Source organism: Vicugna pacos, chromosome 22, assembly GCF_048564905.1.
Source record: "Vicugna pacos chromosome 22, VicPac4, whole genome shotgun sequence".
NCBI classification, from domain to species: domain Eukaryota; kingdom Metazoa; phylum Chordata; class Mammalia; order Artiodactyla; family Camelidae; genus Vicugna; species Vicugna pacos.
In genome coordinates this window covers 28,467,328-28,481,360 of record NC_133008.1, presented here as the reverse complement: position 1 = coordinate 28,481,360, position 14,033 = coordinate 28,467,328, and the positions used below count along the sequence as shown (strand labels likewise).

At 58.5% G+C, this 14,033-nt stretch overlaps 2 protein-coding genes across 4 annotated transcripts; one reads left to right on the top strand and one right to left on the bottom strand.

The window, feature by feature from the left end:
• The first annotated feature begins 2,126 nt into the window (after window positions 1–2,126).
• CRB3 (crumbs cell polarity complex component 3) lies at window positions 2,127–4,584 on the top strand. The gene is made up of 5 exons (XM_006206533.4): window positions 2,127–2,274; window positions 2,509–2,684; window positions 3,417–3,490; window positions 3,937–4,080; window positions 4,432–4,584. The coding sequence occupies exons 2-5, from the start codon at window positions 2,603–2,605 to the stop codon at window positions 4,501–4,503; spliced, it is 372 nt and encodes a 123-aa protein (XP_006206595.1). The 5' UTR covers window positions 2,127–2,274; window positions 2,509–2,602; the 3' UTR covers window positions 4,504–4,584.
• A 384-nt stretch (window positions 4,585–4,968) lies between these two features.
• Window positions 4,969–13,988, bottom strand: DENND1C (DENN domain containing 1C). Of its 3 annotated transcripts, XM_006206350.4 has the most exons (23): window positions 13,874–13,988; window positions 12,852–12,916; window positions 12,719–12,762; window positions 12,529–12,578; window positions 12,024–12,143; window positions 11,868–11,937; window positions 11,604–11,684; window positions 11,445–11,510; window positions 11,302–11,355; window positions 11,081–11,191; window positions 10,160–10,260; window positions 10,011–10,056; window positions 9,782–9,883; window positions 9,567–9,692; window positions 8,602–8,706; window positions 7,720–7,810; window positions 7,589–7,629; window positions 7,283–7,354; window positions 6,465–6,509; window positions 6,288–6,395; window positions 6,047–6,114; window positions 5,703–5,910; window positions 4,969–5,604 (listed from the first exon to the last, which is right to left on the bottom strand). In XM_006206350.4, exons 1-23 carry the CDS (start codon window positions 13,888–13,890, stop codon window positions 4,975–4,977), a joined length of 2,421 nt encoding a protein of 806 aa, XP_006206412.1. In that variant the 5' UTR covers window positions 13,891–13,988; the 3' UTR covers window positions 4,969–4,974. The 3 variants fall into 3 exon arrangements, with proteins under 3 accessions (XP_006206412.1, XP_015096600.1, XP_072803939.1); XM_015241114.3 differs by having other exon boundaries at window positions 11,445–11,684; XM_072947838.1 differs by lacking the exon at window positions 9,782–9,883.
• Window positions 13,989–14,033: the final 45 nt, after the last annotated feature.

The window sequence follows — 14,033 nt, the reverse complement described above, 5'->3', positions numbered from 1 at the left end:
TCAGAGCTCCACTTCTACGTGCCTCGGTTTATCCTTTGGCCAAGGGGGGGATGCAGGGAGATGTTAGGAACCGGATTCCGTAATCCCTTTCTATTTGACATCCCTTTTCTACTAATGTTCTTCAGGAACTAAAGTTCTCACATTTCCTAGACGTACTCAATAACCAACTCTGCGCCATCTAGTCCTCCATCTGCCACCCCGCTCATTTCACATTCCTTACCTGGCCACAGGAACAGAAGATCAAGACGCCGTGCTCTCCCTCAATGCTTTCATCCTGCCCGCGCGCCTTCTTTCTCGGTCTCACTCAGACTGGGAAACGGAAGATCAACGCGCGGCGCGGTTGCAAAGTCGGTTTCCTATTGGCCAAAGTTGCAGGAGCTGCGCCCGTCGGTCCCGCCTCGCCCACCCACCTAGGCGGGGCCTCCCGGTTGACCCCGCGCTGCTTTAGGCGCCGTGGCCCCCGGCTCGCCTGCAGTCTTAAAGGGGCCTAGGCCGGATGCAGACGCTAAACTAACTGCTTTCTCCGGCATAGTAGGGGTGTCAGTGTCCTGGGGGCGGCTGGGGATGAGGACCGAGTAACCGAGCTCTGGAGGCGGGGCCTCAGCCTGTCGCGCTAGCTGCACCTGCCGAACCTCCCTCCCACTAGTTTCGGGCGCAGTTTCGCGATTCACCATTAGGGGGAAGGGCGCCCAGATCTTTTGACAGCGAATAATAGTGACAATAGCTAACAATGATCAGTACAGTGCGTTGCACAAGGCATGCCTTTTACTCATCTCTCAAGTGGTCCTCACCAAAACCTTGTAAGGTAGGTGGGACTCGCTTTCCCATTTCCCAGATGAGGAAACAGGAGGTTAAGCCGCTCCCCTCTTCCCCCAACCCCGTCCACATGCCCAGTAAGGGGCAAAGCAAACATTTAACCAGACCTGGGATTCTTACTCATCATCGCTCTATACCCTAGAAGGGGTTATTTTTTCCTTAACCATCATTCTTCACTCTAGAGTACCCAGGAGGGGGTCGTCTTGTCATCGTCCTTTATCCAAAGAAACAGCCGTTGAAGGTTCATACGGTTCCACTCAGCTTCTGTCCAGACAGGTGTGCTCAAACAGGTGTGTCTCAGACAGACGAGCCTCTTACAGAGGGTCCCCTCCCAGATGTTTTCATTCACAGGTGGTCCTTGCAGGTGCCCTACAATATGAGAGATACAGATATTTTCCCACGGAGAAGCCCCAAACAAGTGTTTTTTCACAAATACATCCCTGATAGGTGGACCTCAATACACACGCGCCCCCATGTGCTTCGATGTGAGTGCCTCATGCAGGTGTTCTGAGGTTTTCCTCTCATTTGAGCTCAGTTTTATGCAGATGTTCCTCATACAAGGTTGTTTCCTTCACCTCACAGATATATTTCTCAACAGGTGTTTCCTCACCCAGGAATGCGTTATACAGCCTTCCGCACCACAGGTGTGTTCCATTTAAGTATTCACCCATTTGGGTCTGTCTCCTTATAACTGGGTCCCCCCAAGTGTACTTCACTGCAAGAGTGTCGGTCTCATACAAGTGTGTCCAGTGCCTTTCCATACAGGAATTCCTCATGCAAGTGTTGTTCATTTCATAGGTGAGCCTTGCAGATGCGATTCAAAAACAGATGTACCCTCCACCAAACCGCCTCAGCCAGGCGTGTGTTATATTGCAGGTGTGTTCTATACAGCTGTTCCACACAGGTATGTTTCTATTTCAGCTATACTCCAAACAGATGTGATTCAAAGCCGATGTCTCCCATAGGTGTTCTCACACATCCGTGCAGATGCCTTTTATACACGTTTGCTCGCATGCAGGTGTGCCCTACACAAGTGTTTTTCATTTGAGGCTCCCCATCCCGGTCTGCCTCAGACAGGAGTGCCTCCTAAACCGGTGTCTCCATGCCCCGTGTGTCCCCACACCTGTCCGATCCAACAGGCATGCTCTCAATACAGATGGGAGGCACGTTTTACACCTGCGCGCTTCCGCCCGTTTTTAATCCTCTGCATTACAGGATTGGGTTCTCGTTACAGGTGCGTTCGCGGCGCGGCCCCGCCTCCCGTTGGCCCCGCCTTCTCATCTAGGCTCAGGTGCACAAGCCGGAAGTGTGCTCCCCTCCCAGGTGAGTGACTAAACTTTCCGGGTCACGTGAGCGGGCGGAGCTGGAAGAGTCCCACCGAGCTACTGACCGAGGCACCGAAAGTTCGGGCGAAGGACCGGGACCGGGACTCAGCGAGATCGGAGACGCCTGGGCCAGGTAGGGAGGGAGGTCACACGGCTGGGCCTGCTGCCCCCTCCCCCTCCCCCTTCCCCGACCCTTTCCCCCTCCCAGGAACGCGCCGCCCCAAGTTAATCTTTAATCTCTGACCTCTGGCGGCGGGGGCGGGGCGGGACTCCCGGGTGCCCGGCGCAGGTCGCCCCTCCCCTGGGCCTGCTCCCGGGTCCAGCCCCCTCCCCCACGTCCCGGCCTTTCTCCTTCTCCTGCCCCCAGGTGCCGGGTCGAAGGTATCCCCGGCTGGAGATGCGGTAGGAGCGGCGCGCTCGAGAAGCCCTGTCCCCAGTGCCACCAGCTCGTCGCCCGGCTCATGGCGAGTCCTGGCCTGGGGCTGCTCCTGGCGCTCGGCCTGCCGCTGCTGCTGGCCCGCTGGGGCCGGGTCTGGGGGCAAAGTAGGTACCGGCCGGGGCGCTGGGGGTCGGAGCTTAGAAGCACTGGGTGCCTGGGACACAGGTCAAGAACCCAGGAGTGGGCATGGGCTGCCCGAGGGCAGGAGTCTACAGGATCTGGGCTGGGGAGTTAGAATTTCTGAGCTCTTCTTTGGATGATCCAAGTCTAGGAGAATTCCTGAGTTGGGTGGCATTGTGAGCTGCAGAGAGAGGAGGCCTGCAGTGCCTGAATCTCAGTATGGTTGAGGAGTTTTGGGGAGCTGGGAGCCAGGAGGAGGCCTGCCTGGGGCTCCAAGCCTAGGCTGACCAGGCTGGCCATAGGTGTGGACTCAGCCTTTCAGCCTTGTATTCCAGTTTCGAGAGCCTGGGGGGAGGTGTGACTCAGATACTCTAGGGAAATACTGGATCCGCCCAGATCCTTAAGGGCAGAGGGAGGGCCAGAGAGGTGAGGCTGGGGGTGGGAGGAGGGTTGAGCTTCCGGATACCGTCCATGCATCCATTATAACAGCCCCCAACCCTGCAACAACTCTGTGCCAACTGCTAACTCCCTGGCCAGAGTAGCAAAACCTTGGCCAGCCCCTGCGTGGAGGGCACCGACAGAATGGAAGACTTGGAAGGGTGGAGTGCTAATGCGGGGGGTTTGCCCAAGGAAGAAGCAGATATGTCGAAATGAGAAAGGTAGATGGGGATTCATTTATCTTCTCTCCCCTCTGCCCGCCCCCACTGTTCCCACAGCACCGGACCCCCATGTAAGTGGGAACAGTACCATTTCGCCCTCTGGCCCCAGTTCCGGCGCCAATGGGGCCCTGGTGAGTTGGGGTATATGTGGGAGGAGGGTAGCAGGGATGTTGTTTGGGAGTCCCACATGTAGGAGGAGTGGGATGGGCCAGACTCTCAGAGGTGGCAGGTAGGGTTGGGGGGGCAGGCGTAGGAGAGACCAGGATAGCAACTCACAAATGGGGAGACCAAGAACCCCAGGAAGGGGGTGGCAGGAAAACCATGCATGGCAAGTGTAGGGGATCAGGAGCCCCATATGTGCCTCAGGCTGGGGGAAGGGGGAGCTAGGAGCCCGGAAGTGGCAGGTGGGGGAGCCTGGGAGCCCCAGATATGCTGGACGGGGATCCTGGTTGGAGGAACCGAATTACTGAAAGTGGCAGGTGTGCGAGAAGGGGATTAGGATCCCCAGGTGCTTCTCAGGTGGGGATGGACAGGTTCCCCAGGTCTGAGTGGGTCACACCAGTCCCCTTTCCTGCAGTCCCAGGAGGCCACCACTGCCATCATCGTGGTCTTCTCCCTCCTGGCTGCCCTACTCCTGGCCGTGGGCCTGGTACTGCTGGTACGGAAGCTTCGGGAGAAACGGCAGACGGAGGGCACCTACCGGCCCAGCAGTGAGGAGCAGGTGGGTGCCCGAGCTCCACCACCCCCCAACCTCAAGCTGCCGCCTGAGGAGCGGCTCATCTGAATGCTGGGGCTGGCTGCAGCCACCACCACTGCCCAGGACTGCCCGGCGCTCGCTCACACTCGGCCACCGCCACCGAGACACCAGCCTCTGATGATTCAGGAGGACTTGGGGGCGGCTGCGGGGCACCTGCTGGGCGGGCCCCACGAAGCATGCCGCCTCTGCTTGATTCCGCCTGCAGTTGGGGTGCCGGGGCTGGGGACCCACCTCCCCGCTTGCTGCATCATCTTGGCTAGGCCATCTGTCCCCCTGCCATCAAGGCCCGACCACCCCCCTCTCCTTTCCTTTCAGTTCTCCCATGCAGCTGAGGCCCGGGCTCCCCAGGACTCCAAGGAGACAGTGCGGGGCTGCCTGCCCATCTAGGTTCCCTTCCTCTATCCAGCACCCTTCCTGGCTGTGTGAACTTGAGGGGAAGCAGAGCCCTCTCTGGGAAGCCAAACCCACCCAGTGCTTAGGACTAGGAGGGAAGAAGATGCTTCAGAGACTTTGCCCTTGAGGACAAGGGAGGGCAAGGCTGCTCACTTGTGCGGTGTTATAAACCTTTTCGTGAGCTGGTGGGGGCAGGGACTAGCCTAGGTGGAGGAGACACATGCAGGGCTTGTAGGCTGTTGAGAGATGAATTGTAAAGTCTCTTAGGGGCTGGGAGGGCTTCCTGGAAGGGAGGGGCTTTTAGCTGCACCTAGGAGCTAGCTGGAGGCTGCCTTGTGGAGGGAAGGCTGTGGATGGCGGTAGGTTTCCGAACAGAGGGTTCCCAGATAAACCCACCAGGAAAAACCAGCTTTTTGGTTCTGCAGCTTTATTGAGGGACTGGAGTCTCCTCCATACCCCTGATCCTTAACCTTCAAAACACTTTTTAAGCTCAGCGACTGTGGGCCGGTTCCTGGCCTGGGACTCCTGACAGTTGTGAGCAGGTGCAGTGGGGGACATGGGGGCTCCGGGCTCTTCATGGGGCTGGAGGGGAGCAGACTGTGCTAGCAGGCCCTTGGAAGGCTGGGCTCTGGGGTTCTCTGTGGCACCAGGATCTGAGAAAGAATCAAGGGGTTGGGATGTCCAGGTAATTTCCAGATTTGGGTTCATGGGGACCAGAAGCTGGGGGCTTTCTGGAGGGCTGGGCAGGGTGGGTACTGCGGAGAGCTGGGAGCAAGGGGTCTCCTGAGCTGTGGGGTCTTTAGTTGCCCAGTGGGGAGGGGAGAGATGTAGGATTAGAGAGTGGGGCTCCATGAGAGAGTATTGGGGGTCCCCTTGGCTGCCTGGGTCTGCAGAAGTTGTTGAAGACTGGGATGGAGAAATGACATCTTGGCTGGCCTCTGAGGGCAGCTGGGAAGTGGGGTGATTTGAGGCGCTTGTGGCATCCGAAGGCTGGGGGCGTTGCAGAGATGGCAGGCTGACAGGCAGGGACAGGGGCTGGGGGTCTGGCAGTTTCTCATCGTCTGCTTGCCATCTTGGTCTTCCTGATATGTCGGGCTGTGTGGAGACGGGGAGAGGGGCAAGTTGCTAGCCTTTAGAGGAAGGAGGGGCTGGAAGTCGGATATCCCCCCTAGTAAGGACTAGGGGGCGCTCACCAGGCTGAAACAGCTGTCCAGGTCCCCTCTGTGGCAGCAGTCTAAACTCTGGCTGGGCCGCAGGCTGCTGGTCCTCGTGGCTCTCGTGCTCAGACTGTCCAGAATCTCGCTCAGCAAATCCAGTTCTTCTCCGGACCCCAGGAAGCTGCCATCCAGAGCCTCCTCTGCCCACGGATCCTGGGCATCCTTAGGGCTCAGAGTGGGTGTCCTGGGTGAAGATGGGCAGCCTCAGATATCTGCCCCAGACTGGCCGCTCTGAAGGGTCTGGAGGTTGGGGCCATCCTCCTGATCAGTCCTGGATCTCATTTCCAGCATCGCACCCTCTTCTTGCCTTTGAGCCTTACCCCTCCCTCAGGGACTCAGGAGGCTTCTCTTCTAGCTGGAGTCTCCTGCTGGGGCGAAGGGGCCGGTTCTGCAAAGGACAGATTGAGTGGGATGGGGCCTCAGGAATGTGTGTGCAGGAGAGTAAGTATGAAGTGGGCACCAATTTGTGGGGTAGGCGAAATGTCTGAATGGAGACTGGGGATGGGAAGAGGACTTGGTGATAGATCCAGGTGTGCACATTGGGGGTGGGGGCCTTCTCACCTGTCCAAAGTGCTGGGTGATAGGCAGGCGCTGCTGCAGGCGGTCTGAGCGGCTGGTGAGGGAAGGGGCCCTCAGGGAGCCCCCCCTCTGCAGACCAGAGTCCCCATCCTAGGAAGAGGGTGGGTGAGCCAGGACCCCCTTCCCCCACGGCCCCCTGGCATTGGCCACTGGCTTTACCTTGTACATCAGAAGGCTCTGCACACCCTTCAAGCCACTCTTCGCCTAAGGAGGAGCCAAAAGAGAATTAGACTTGAGTGATTTGACCCTGGACGTTTGAGAACTCAGCCCTCCATCCCCGAGGAGAGCTTCGTCTTGTTATCTGCTCATGTGTCTCAAAATATATTCAGATCCCCCATGTACCACCTAAGAAGTCAGTACAAGCTTGCCCCGTTGCCTAATACAAGAGGAATATTTCTGGAGGAAATAACCCCCAAAGGAAATGGGGAGTGGCAAAAACAGAATGTCGTAAAAATGTGTCAGTGTTCAAAAGTCAAGCAAAGAATAAAATTGAATGGACAATTTGGAGCTACACGAGTTGGTCCTGGGAAACTTTGGGGCTTGGGAGGAAATATATACAACACAAGGGCAGAAGCTGGGGTTACGTCTGAGAAGGACAAAAGATGTTTGCCAAAGAATCTTGGTGGTCAATTTTAAATAGAAAAGAAATGATCTGACAGAAATGAATGAACATGGTAAATGGAAAATAAAATTAGGAGACATTGTAACTGGTTTAACTGCTGGTTCAGTTCTGATAAAGTTTGCGTTTTACTGTTCGTTTGTTTGTTTGTTTGTTTGAGGGGGTAGTAATTAGGTTTACTTATTCATTTGTTCTTGGAGGAGGTAGTGGGGATTGAACCCAGGACCTCCTGATGCTAAGCATCCAGTCTATCACTTGAGCTATACCCTCTTCCTCCAAGTTTGCACTTTAAACTTGGAATTAAAATGTCTTCTGCTTCTGTCACCCCAGGAAAGTGTCCTGTCCAGCCCAGCCTCACCGAGCGGTACATGTTTCTGACGGCTGGTTGGGTCTTGGCCTTGACGGAATGCAGGAGGGCACCACCACCTTTCTGGGGAGAGAAAGTCAGGGGAGAGAAATTCAGGGAGAGAGGCTTGGGTATGGTGGGGGCGGGGGAGCTGTTATCCCATACCCCACCTGCACACCCAGGCTGTGTGGTGCTGGACAAGCCCCTCTCCCTCTCTGAGCCTTGATTTATTCACCTCTGTCTATAAATGGCATAGTGGGGACTGTTGCGGGATTACATTAATCCAGTAATAAACACTAAAGTGTTCACTGTTACTACCTTGAGGTTGTCTGCCCAGAGCTGGTAGGAGCGAAGGGCGCCTGGAGTTAGAAGAGAGTGTGGTCATGGCAGGCAGGCTCAGGCTGGGCCGCTGGTGGGGTGGGGGCTCCTGGACAAGGTGCAGAGCTCACCTGACGTGGCCCCGCTGCTGGTGATCTCCTGCTCAAAGAGGTCTGAGAAGCCTTCTCCCTTGTTAAGCTTCTCCAGTCGGCCTTCGATGAACTGCAGGTGGGGAAAATGGTCAGAAAGTCTGAATTTGAGGACCAAGGATCCGCTCACCCTCCAGACAGAAGCTATCCTTGCCCTCCCCGGGGACCCAATCCTGGGACCCAGGAGTCTGGAGCCCAGCTCAGGAAGCCAGAGGTCCATTCTCTCCCTGTCCCGCCCTGCCCCCCAAGTCAGCATCTGTCTTCAGGGACCAGACCCCGGCCCTTACAGGAGCGGGAAGGTAGGACTGTGCCCCTCCAGATAGGCCCACCTCCTCTCAGTGACCCGGAAGAGGTCGACTCCACCTTCAGGGACCCTAGAAGCCAGCCCTCACCGAAGGACCCCAGAGTTCATCCCACTTTCCCCCAAGAACCCAAGAGTCCGGCTCCACTTTCCCCCAACGTCCCTAGGACCCAAGAGTCCAGCCTGCTTCTCTTCCCCACAAAAGGAGTCTGACAGGGATCTGCACTCTCGACCCACGAGGCTCCAGCTTAAGGGATGCAATAATTTGATTCCATCCCAATCATCTAAGGGACCTAGAAGTAGATCTTGTTCTTAGGAACTGAGGTCAGGGGCTCCCTTCTTTAGGAAACCAAGAATTCAGTCCTGCCTTTGCTACCGTGAGGCCCTGGAGCTGGGGAGATCCGGCAGAGCCAATTCTAGCCCCGCCCATTGGGCCCAGGCACCCTCCCATTGGACCCAGGAGTCCGCCCCTCTAGCTCCAGCTCCGCCCACAGGGAACCTGGCGTTGGCGCCCGTAGCCCCTCCCCTCCTGCCCCAGCCCCGCCCTCAGGGCTCGGGCGCACCTGTTTGAAGAGCTGCAGGTGCACAGCTCGGCGGTGGAAGGCCTGCAGGGGCGCCCCGGGTTTTTGCGCCAGGAAGGCTTCTTCATTGAAGGTCACAGGTTGGCCCTGGAAGAAGGACCGGGTTCTAAGCTCCCCGCGGCTCCCCTGGATCCCGTATTCTGTCTTCCTTATTCTACCATACACCTATGTAGCAAACGTTGATAGAGAGCCTCTGTGCGCCTGGTCTCGTGCAGGGCCTCATGGGCTGCAGGGAGGACTTGGGTGGGAGCCCTGGGAAGGCTGTGGGCAGAGGCGGACTGAGCCTGACTCAGATACTCCCAGGTGACCTCTGGCTGCTGCGGGGAGGACAGACTATGGAGCGTAAGGGCGGGAGCCCGCGAGAGGGGACTCATGGTGGTGGAGGGGCTCTCTGGTCCAGGCGAGCATCAGTGGGGACCAGGACAGGGTGGAGACAGAGGAAGGGGAGAAATAGGCAGCTTCTGGATGTGTTCTAAGGGCAGAGCCGACAGGAACATCAGACTGTCCAACGATAGACTCTCCCGACCACATTTTTATAGAATAGCAGTGAAAACCTCGGGGGTAGGGCGTGGTCAGGGTTGAAAGTTACTGGATCAAAGTTCTGACTTCAACACTCACCCGCTGTGGGGCTGGCCTCAGCTTTGGTTTCCTCATGTATAAAATGGAACTGTAAGAGTCTCTGTCTCATAAGGTTGTTGCGAGCATTAAATGAGATAATAATAGCAACGGTGGAATCTAGCATTTACCCAGTGCTCGCGACGTGCCAGGCACTACCATGCTCATTCATGGACTCACACCACCCTTTTGGGTGGGTACTATTAGGATCCCATTTTATAGATAAGCAAACGGAGGCACAGAGTCAGCACCCCATAAACGCTAGGTGTCATTATTATTCTGAATCCTTCAGGGGCCCACGGGGCTTCTCCCTCCATGTCCCCACTGCTCACCGGGCTGCAGACGAGCGCATCACGGTATCCCCCGAAGAGCAGGGCCTGGGCTTTGAGGAAGAGACGTGACACCCCTTCCCCGGGGGCCAGCGCGACTTTCCTTAGCCGCAGCCTCAGCAGGGACACCTGGAGGACAAGAAGGGCAGCGCTGAGCAGGTGGGTGTGGACTCTCGCCTCCCAGACGCGGCAGGAGGGTGGAAGGGGGTGACGCTGACCACTTCTGGGGGCAGCTCCTGCACGTCGTCGAAGGGTGTCTCCAGGGTATTGGAGTCCACGTTCATCATCACGACGTCTTCCAGGGCTTTCTCCCGCACTCTCTGCATTGGGGAGTCGGAGGGGGATGGCTGCTCGGAGCCCGGGATCCTTGGCCGGGGAGGGTAACTGGGGAGGCAGAGGGAGGGGGAACCCCACCCGCCCCTGCAGTCCAGGTCTGCTCCCGCTCACCTCGGCGAGACTGGCGTGCACTCCGATGAGGTAGGGCATGGGCGCGCTGCGGAGACCGAGGGGGCTGGTCATGCAGGCGCCGCCCCCAGGCCCCTAGGACCCCAGGCCTCTTCCCCAAGCCCTGTCTCTCCCCAGCTCCCGGCCCTCACCAGCAGTAGTCCAGCAGATGCGGCGGCAGCGTGGGGATCAGCACGTGCTCCCAGTGCATGGGATGCAGGAGGGCGCAGGACGCGTGGACGCACGATGTCAGCTGGGGTCGGGTGGGGGGCCGTGGAGTCAGGACCTGGATCCCAGCTTCAAGGACCCTCTCTGGGACGGTGGCTCTCCTGGCTTCATTCCCCACGTCCCCAGTCTCCTATCTCCATCCGCCCCCATTTACCACCCGCTAGTGGATAGGTAAAAAACTCAAACCCCTTTCAGGTGAAGACCAAGAATTCCGCAAATTGTGGTGCTTAGGACTGGTGGAGCCAGGACTCAGCTTGTACCAGTCCCTCTCTCTAGGGGGCGAAGCTAATAATTCAACCCTCGGGACTGTCTCTCCTTAGAGTTAGGGCAGTGATTCAGCCCACTGACCCCACCCTGAAAGTCGAAGTAGGACTGAGCCCGCCCTGGTCCCGCCTCTAGGGGTGGAGCAACTACTCAGCTCCATTGACCCCACCCCAAAGAGGCGGAGCTAGAATTGAGTTGCCTCCTGGGCCGCATCCCTAGGCGTGGAGCCAGCATTCAGCCTCCTCCCCTACGCCCGTCCTTCCCCCTAGGAGCGGAGCTAGAATTTAGCCCTCCAGAGCTGGCCCTCAAAATGGGCGGAGTCAGTCTTGTTCCGGCCCATAGTGGATGGAGTCTGGACTCAGCACTCCCCAAGAAGAGAGGGTACCTCGCAACCCCCTCTGATTCTGCCTTCAAAGTGGAGCCAGGGTTCAATTCAACCCTGACCTTCAAAGGGGCAGAGCCAGGGCTTTGCCCTCGGATCTGGCCTGGTAGGGTTAGAGCTTGGAATCCACTCCGTTTGTCCCGCCCCCAGGGGCGAAGCCAGGCCTCGGCCCCACCCCGGCCCGGCGGCCCCGCCTCACGGTGCTCAGCTTGCTGGAGATGAGCAAGATCCTTCGCTCGGCCAGCAGCGCGGCGAACAGCCCCACGATGTTCTCGTCGGTCACCGCCACCACCAGCTCCGTTAGGTTCCTCTGAAGAGCAGAGGGGAAAGCTGGACGCGAGGGACCGCAGGATCTGACGGCCCCCGCTGGGTTTCGGGACCACTTCCCGCCTCCAGACTCCCTCCCAGGCCTCTACTCACGTTCTCAGGAATGGATGGCAGGCGGCCAGAGTCGGGGGCCACAAAGCAGGAAAGCTGGTGGGGGATTGGCAGGGGGGATGGATCAGTCAGGGGGTTGGCCTCATCTGGGTACCCAACCTTCCAGAGCCCCCAGCTCTGCTTACCGGCAGGCTCTTCCCTGGGGCGGGGGGCAGGACGCCCTGTGCGTTGGAGATTGTCCCTCCGCTGCCCTGGGGGAGAGGGGTAGTGTGTGGTCCTCGGGGCTGGGGTGAAGCCTTTCCATCCACCTGAGGTCCGATGCCCAGGAGAGAGGGGCTACTCACCAGCTCCAGCCCCAGTGAGTCCTGGGTCCCAGGAAGCGGCTGCTGCAGCAGATTTAGAAGAAGTTCCTCGACCTCTGAGACCTGGGTAGGGAAGGGGTGTCTGAGCCAGAAAGTGGGTTGGGGACTCTGAGGGCCTTGACTCAGGCTGGGTGGCCTGGGAGGGGCCAAGGAGCCCAGGTGAGGCCTGGGAGTTCTGAGCCAGGCTGGGGGCTTGGCGGGGAGGGGGCTGGGGCCCCGTGGGAACGGTGGAGGGGCCGGTCTCACTTGGTCCTGGGCCAGGAGGTCCCCCACTGTGTTCAGCAGCTTGTAGAACACCTCGAACCAAGGCAGGTGGCTGCGGAGAGGGGGCACGGGTTCCCTGAAGTGTCCTTAGGCAGAGGCCCTTCCTGCTCTCAGACCCCAGGCCCTCGTGTCCCCCACCTGAGGATGCAGAGACAGCTGTGGGCACCAGCCCGTAGGCGGCAGAAGCCAAATCTCCGGGTGCCGGTCAGGTCCGTGAGGGCGAAAGTGAAATGCTGCACAGCGGTGCTGGGGGGCTCCCTGGGGGTAGGAAGGAGCCTCAGAGAGACCTGGGCATCCCACCCCCCTGACCCTCCCCCATGTCCCCAACAATGCTCCTAGTGCTGTCTGCACCAGTCTGGGGCCCTGCCCGGACAGGCTCCTGGTTGTCACGGACCCTGGATCCCTGAGCCCCTGGGTCCCATAGTCCCTGGGGAAATGAGTTCCTGTGTGTATAAGTCACTAGGTGCCAGGGTCCCCAGGTGTCTGAGTGTCTGAGTCCCTGGGTATCTGGGTCACTGGGTCCCTGAGTCTCAGGGTCCCTGGGTATATGGTCACTGATGTCTGAGTCTCTGGGCATTTGAACCCTGGGCACCCACGAAAGGTCTGAATTCCTGGGTCCTTGGGTGTCTGTTCCCTTCCATACCTTTCCACATCAAAAGGGAAGCAGAATTTAGGCACCATCTGCAGAGCCTCCTGGGGATGGAGAGAAGCACTCACTGCTTGACCACTCAGGTTGGCTCCCACCCCTGAGCTACCGCTGGTCCAAGACATAGGATCCCTTCCCCAGAGGGACAGGCCCTGGCCAGGGGGAAGCAAGGAGCCAGCCGGCATACCTGGTCTCTGAAGTCGTGGGGGAACTGTCGCAGGATAGGGGGATCTGCACAGAGAGCAGATTTCTAAATTCTGGGCCCCAGGCCCACCCTCCTTCTCCCCCCTTCCCGCCAGCCCGCCATGCCCCTGACTCACCCTCCTGCAGGGAGGCAGGGTAGGCTGCTTCGAAGAACCAATCAAACACGGCAGGGGGACCCCCTCTGTGTGGACAGGAAAGGGTTTAGTGGGTCCAGGGACTTGCTTCTGTGTCTGTGTGGGGTCTTCACGTCTGTGTGTGTGTGTATGTGTGTGTGTGTGTCTGTGTGTGTTTGCAATTCTATTCCATGTCTGCCTGAAAGGATGAGACTGTCCAGGCTACGAATCAGGTAAGACTGTGAGTATGTGCAGTCATGCCAGTGTGCAGGTGAATAACATCCCCATTTTCTTGTGTGGCCATGCAGGTCGCTGGGTATCTGTGCAAACACCCTGTGGTCTTGAGAGAAAGAGATACTGCCTGTGTGTCTCTGTGTGCGAGACTTCGTGGGCCCTGGGGACTGACCCAGGTTTCTCATCAGAGGAAAGAGGGCGGCATGCCCTGGTACTTCTGTGAACCCTGCAGTCTCTGCCTCCCTCCCCCGTCCCCCGCCTCCATCCACCACGTAGAGGATGCTGGGACTGGGCTCAGGGAGAGAGACAGTGAGATCCAGAGGGTGACAGAGGAAGAAGATGGGGACTGACTACAGACACACTGTCCCTGACATGGGGACCCTCATCCCTTCATCCTCACGCTGACGCAAGACCCCCACAATCAATCACTCACACATATGGACACACAGAGTCCCCCCTCCACCCTGGGGACCCCCGGAAGCCAGGTTCCCCATCACTCAGATACACCAAGAGGCACAGGATCAGGGTTACAAACTTAGTCATACAGACCCTGGGGAGAGGCAGAGAGAGAGAGAGAGAGAGAGAGAGCTTGGAGGGGCCAAGAGTAGCCTGAGTGTGCCTGAGAGCGGAGTCCGTGCTGTAGGCCAGCTGAGAGTCCTCCCTGCATCCAGCCACCTGCCCCTGTGGCTCACAGTCCCTCCCGGGCCTGCCCCAGCCTCGGTCCCGTTGGCCCCAACCCAGGCCTGCCTGGGAATCTTGGTCCAGAGGATGGGAGAAGGGGCAGCTCTTACTCGACTGTGGATCCCATGGTCCCTTCAGGGCTGGCCCGGCGGGGGGCCCTTTCCCCAGGGGTCCTGGGGGCCTGTGCTTTCTTGGGGCTGGGCCCTGAGCCGGCTCAGCTTCCTGTGTGGCTGAGAGAGGAAGTTTAACGGGTGACGTCCCCGGAGGAAG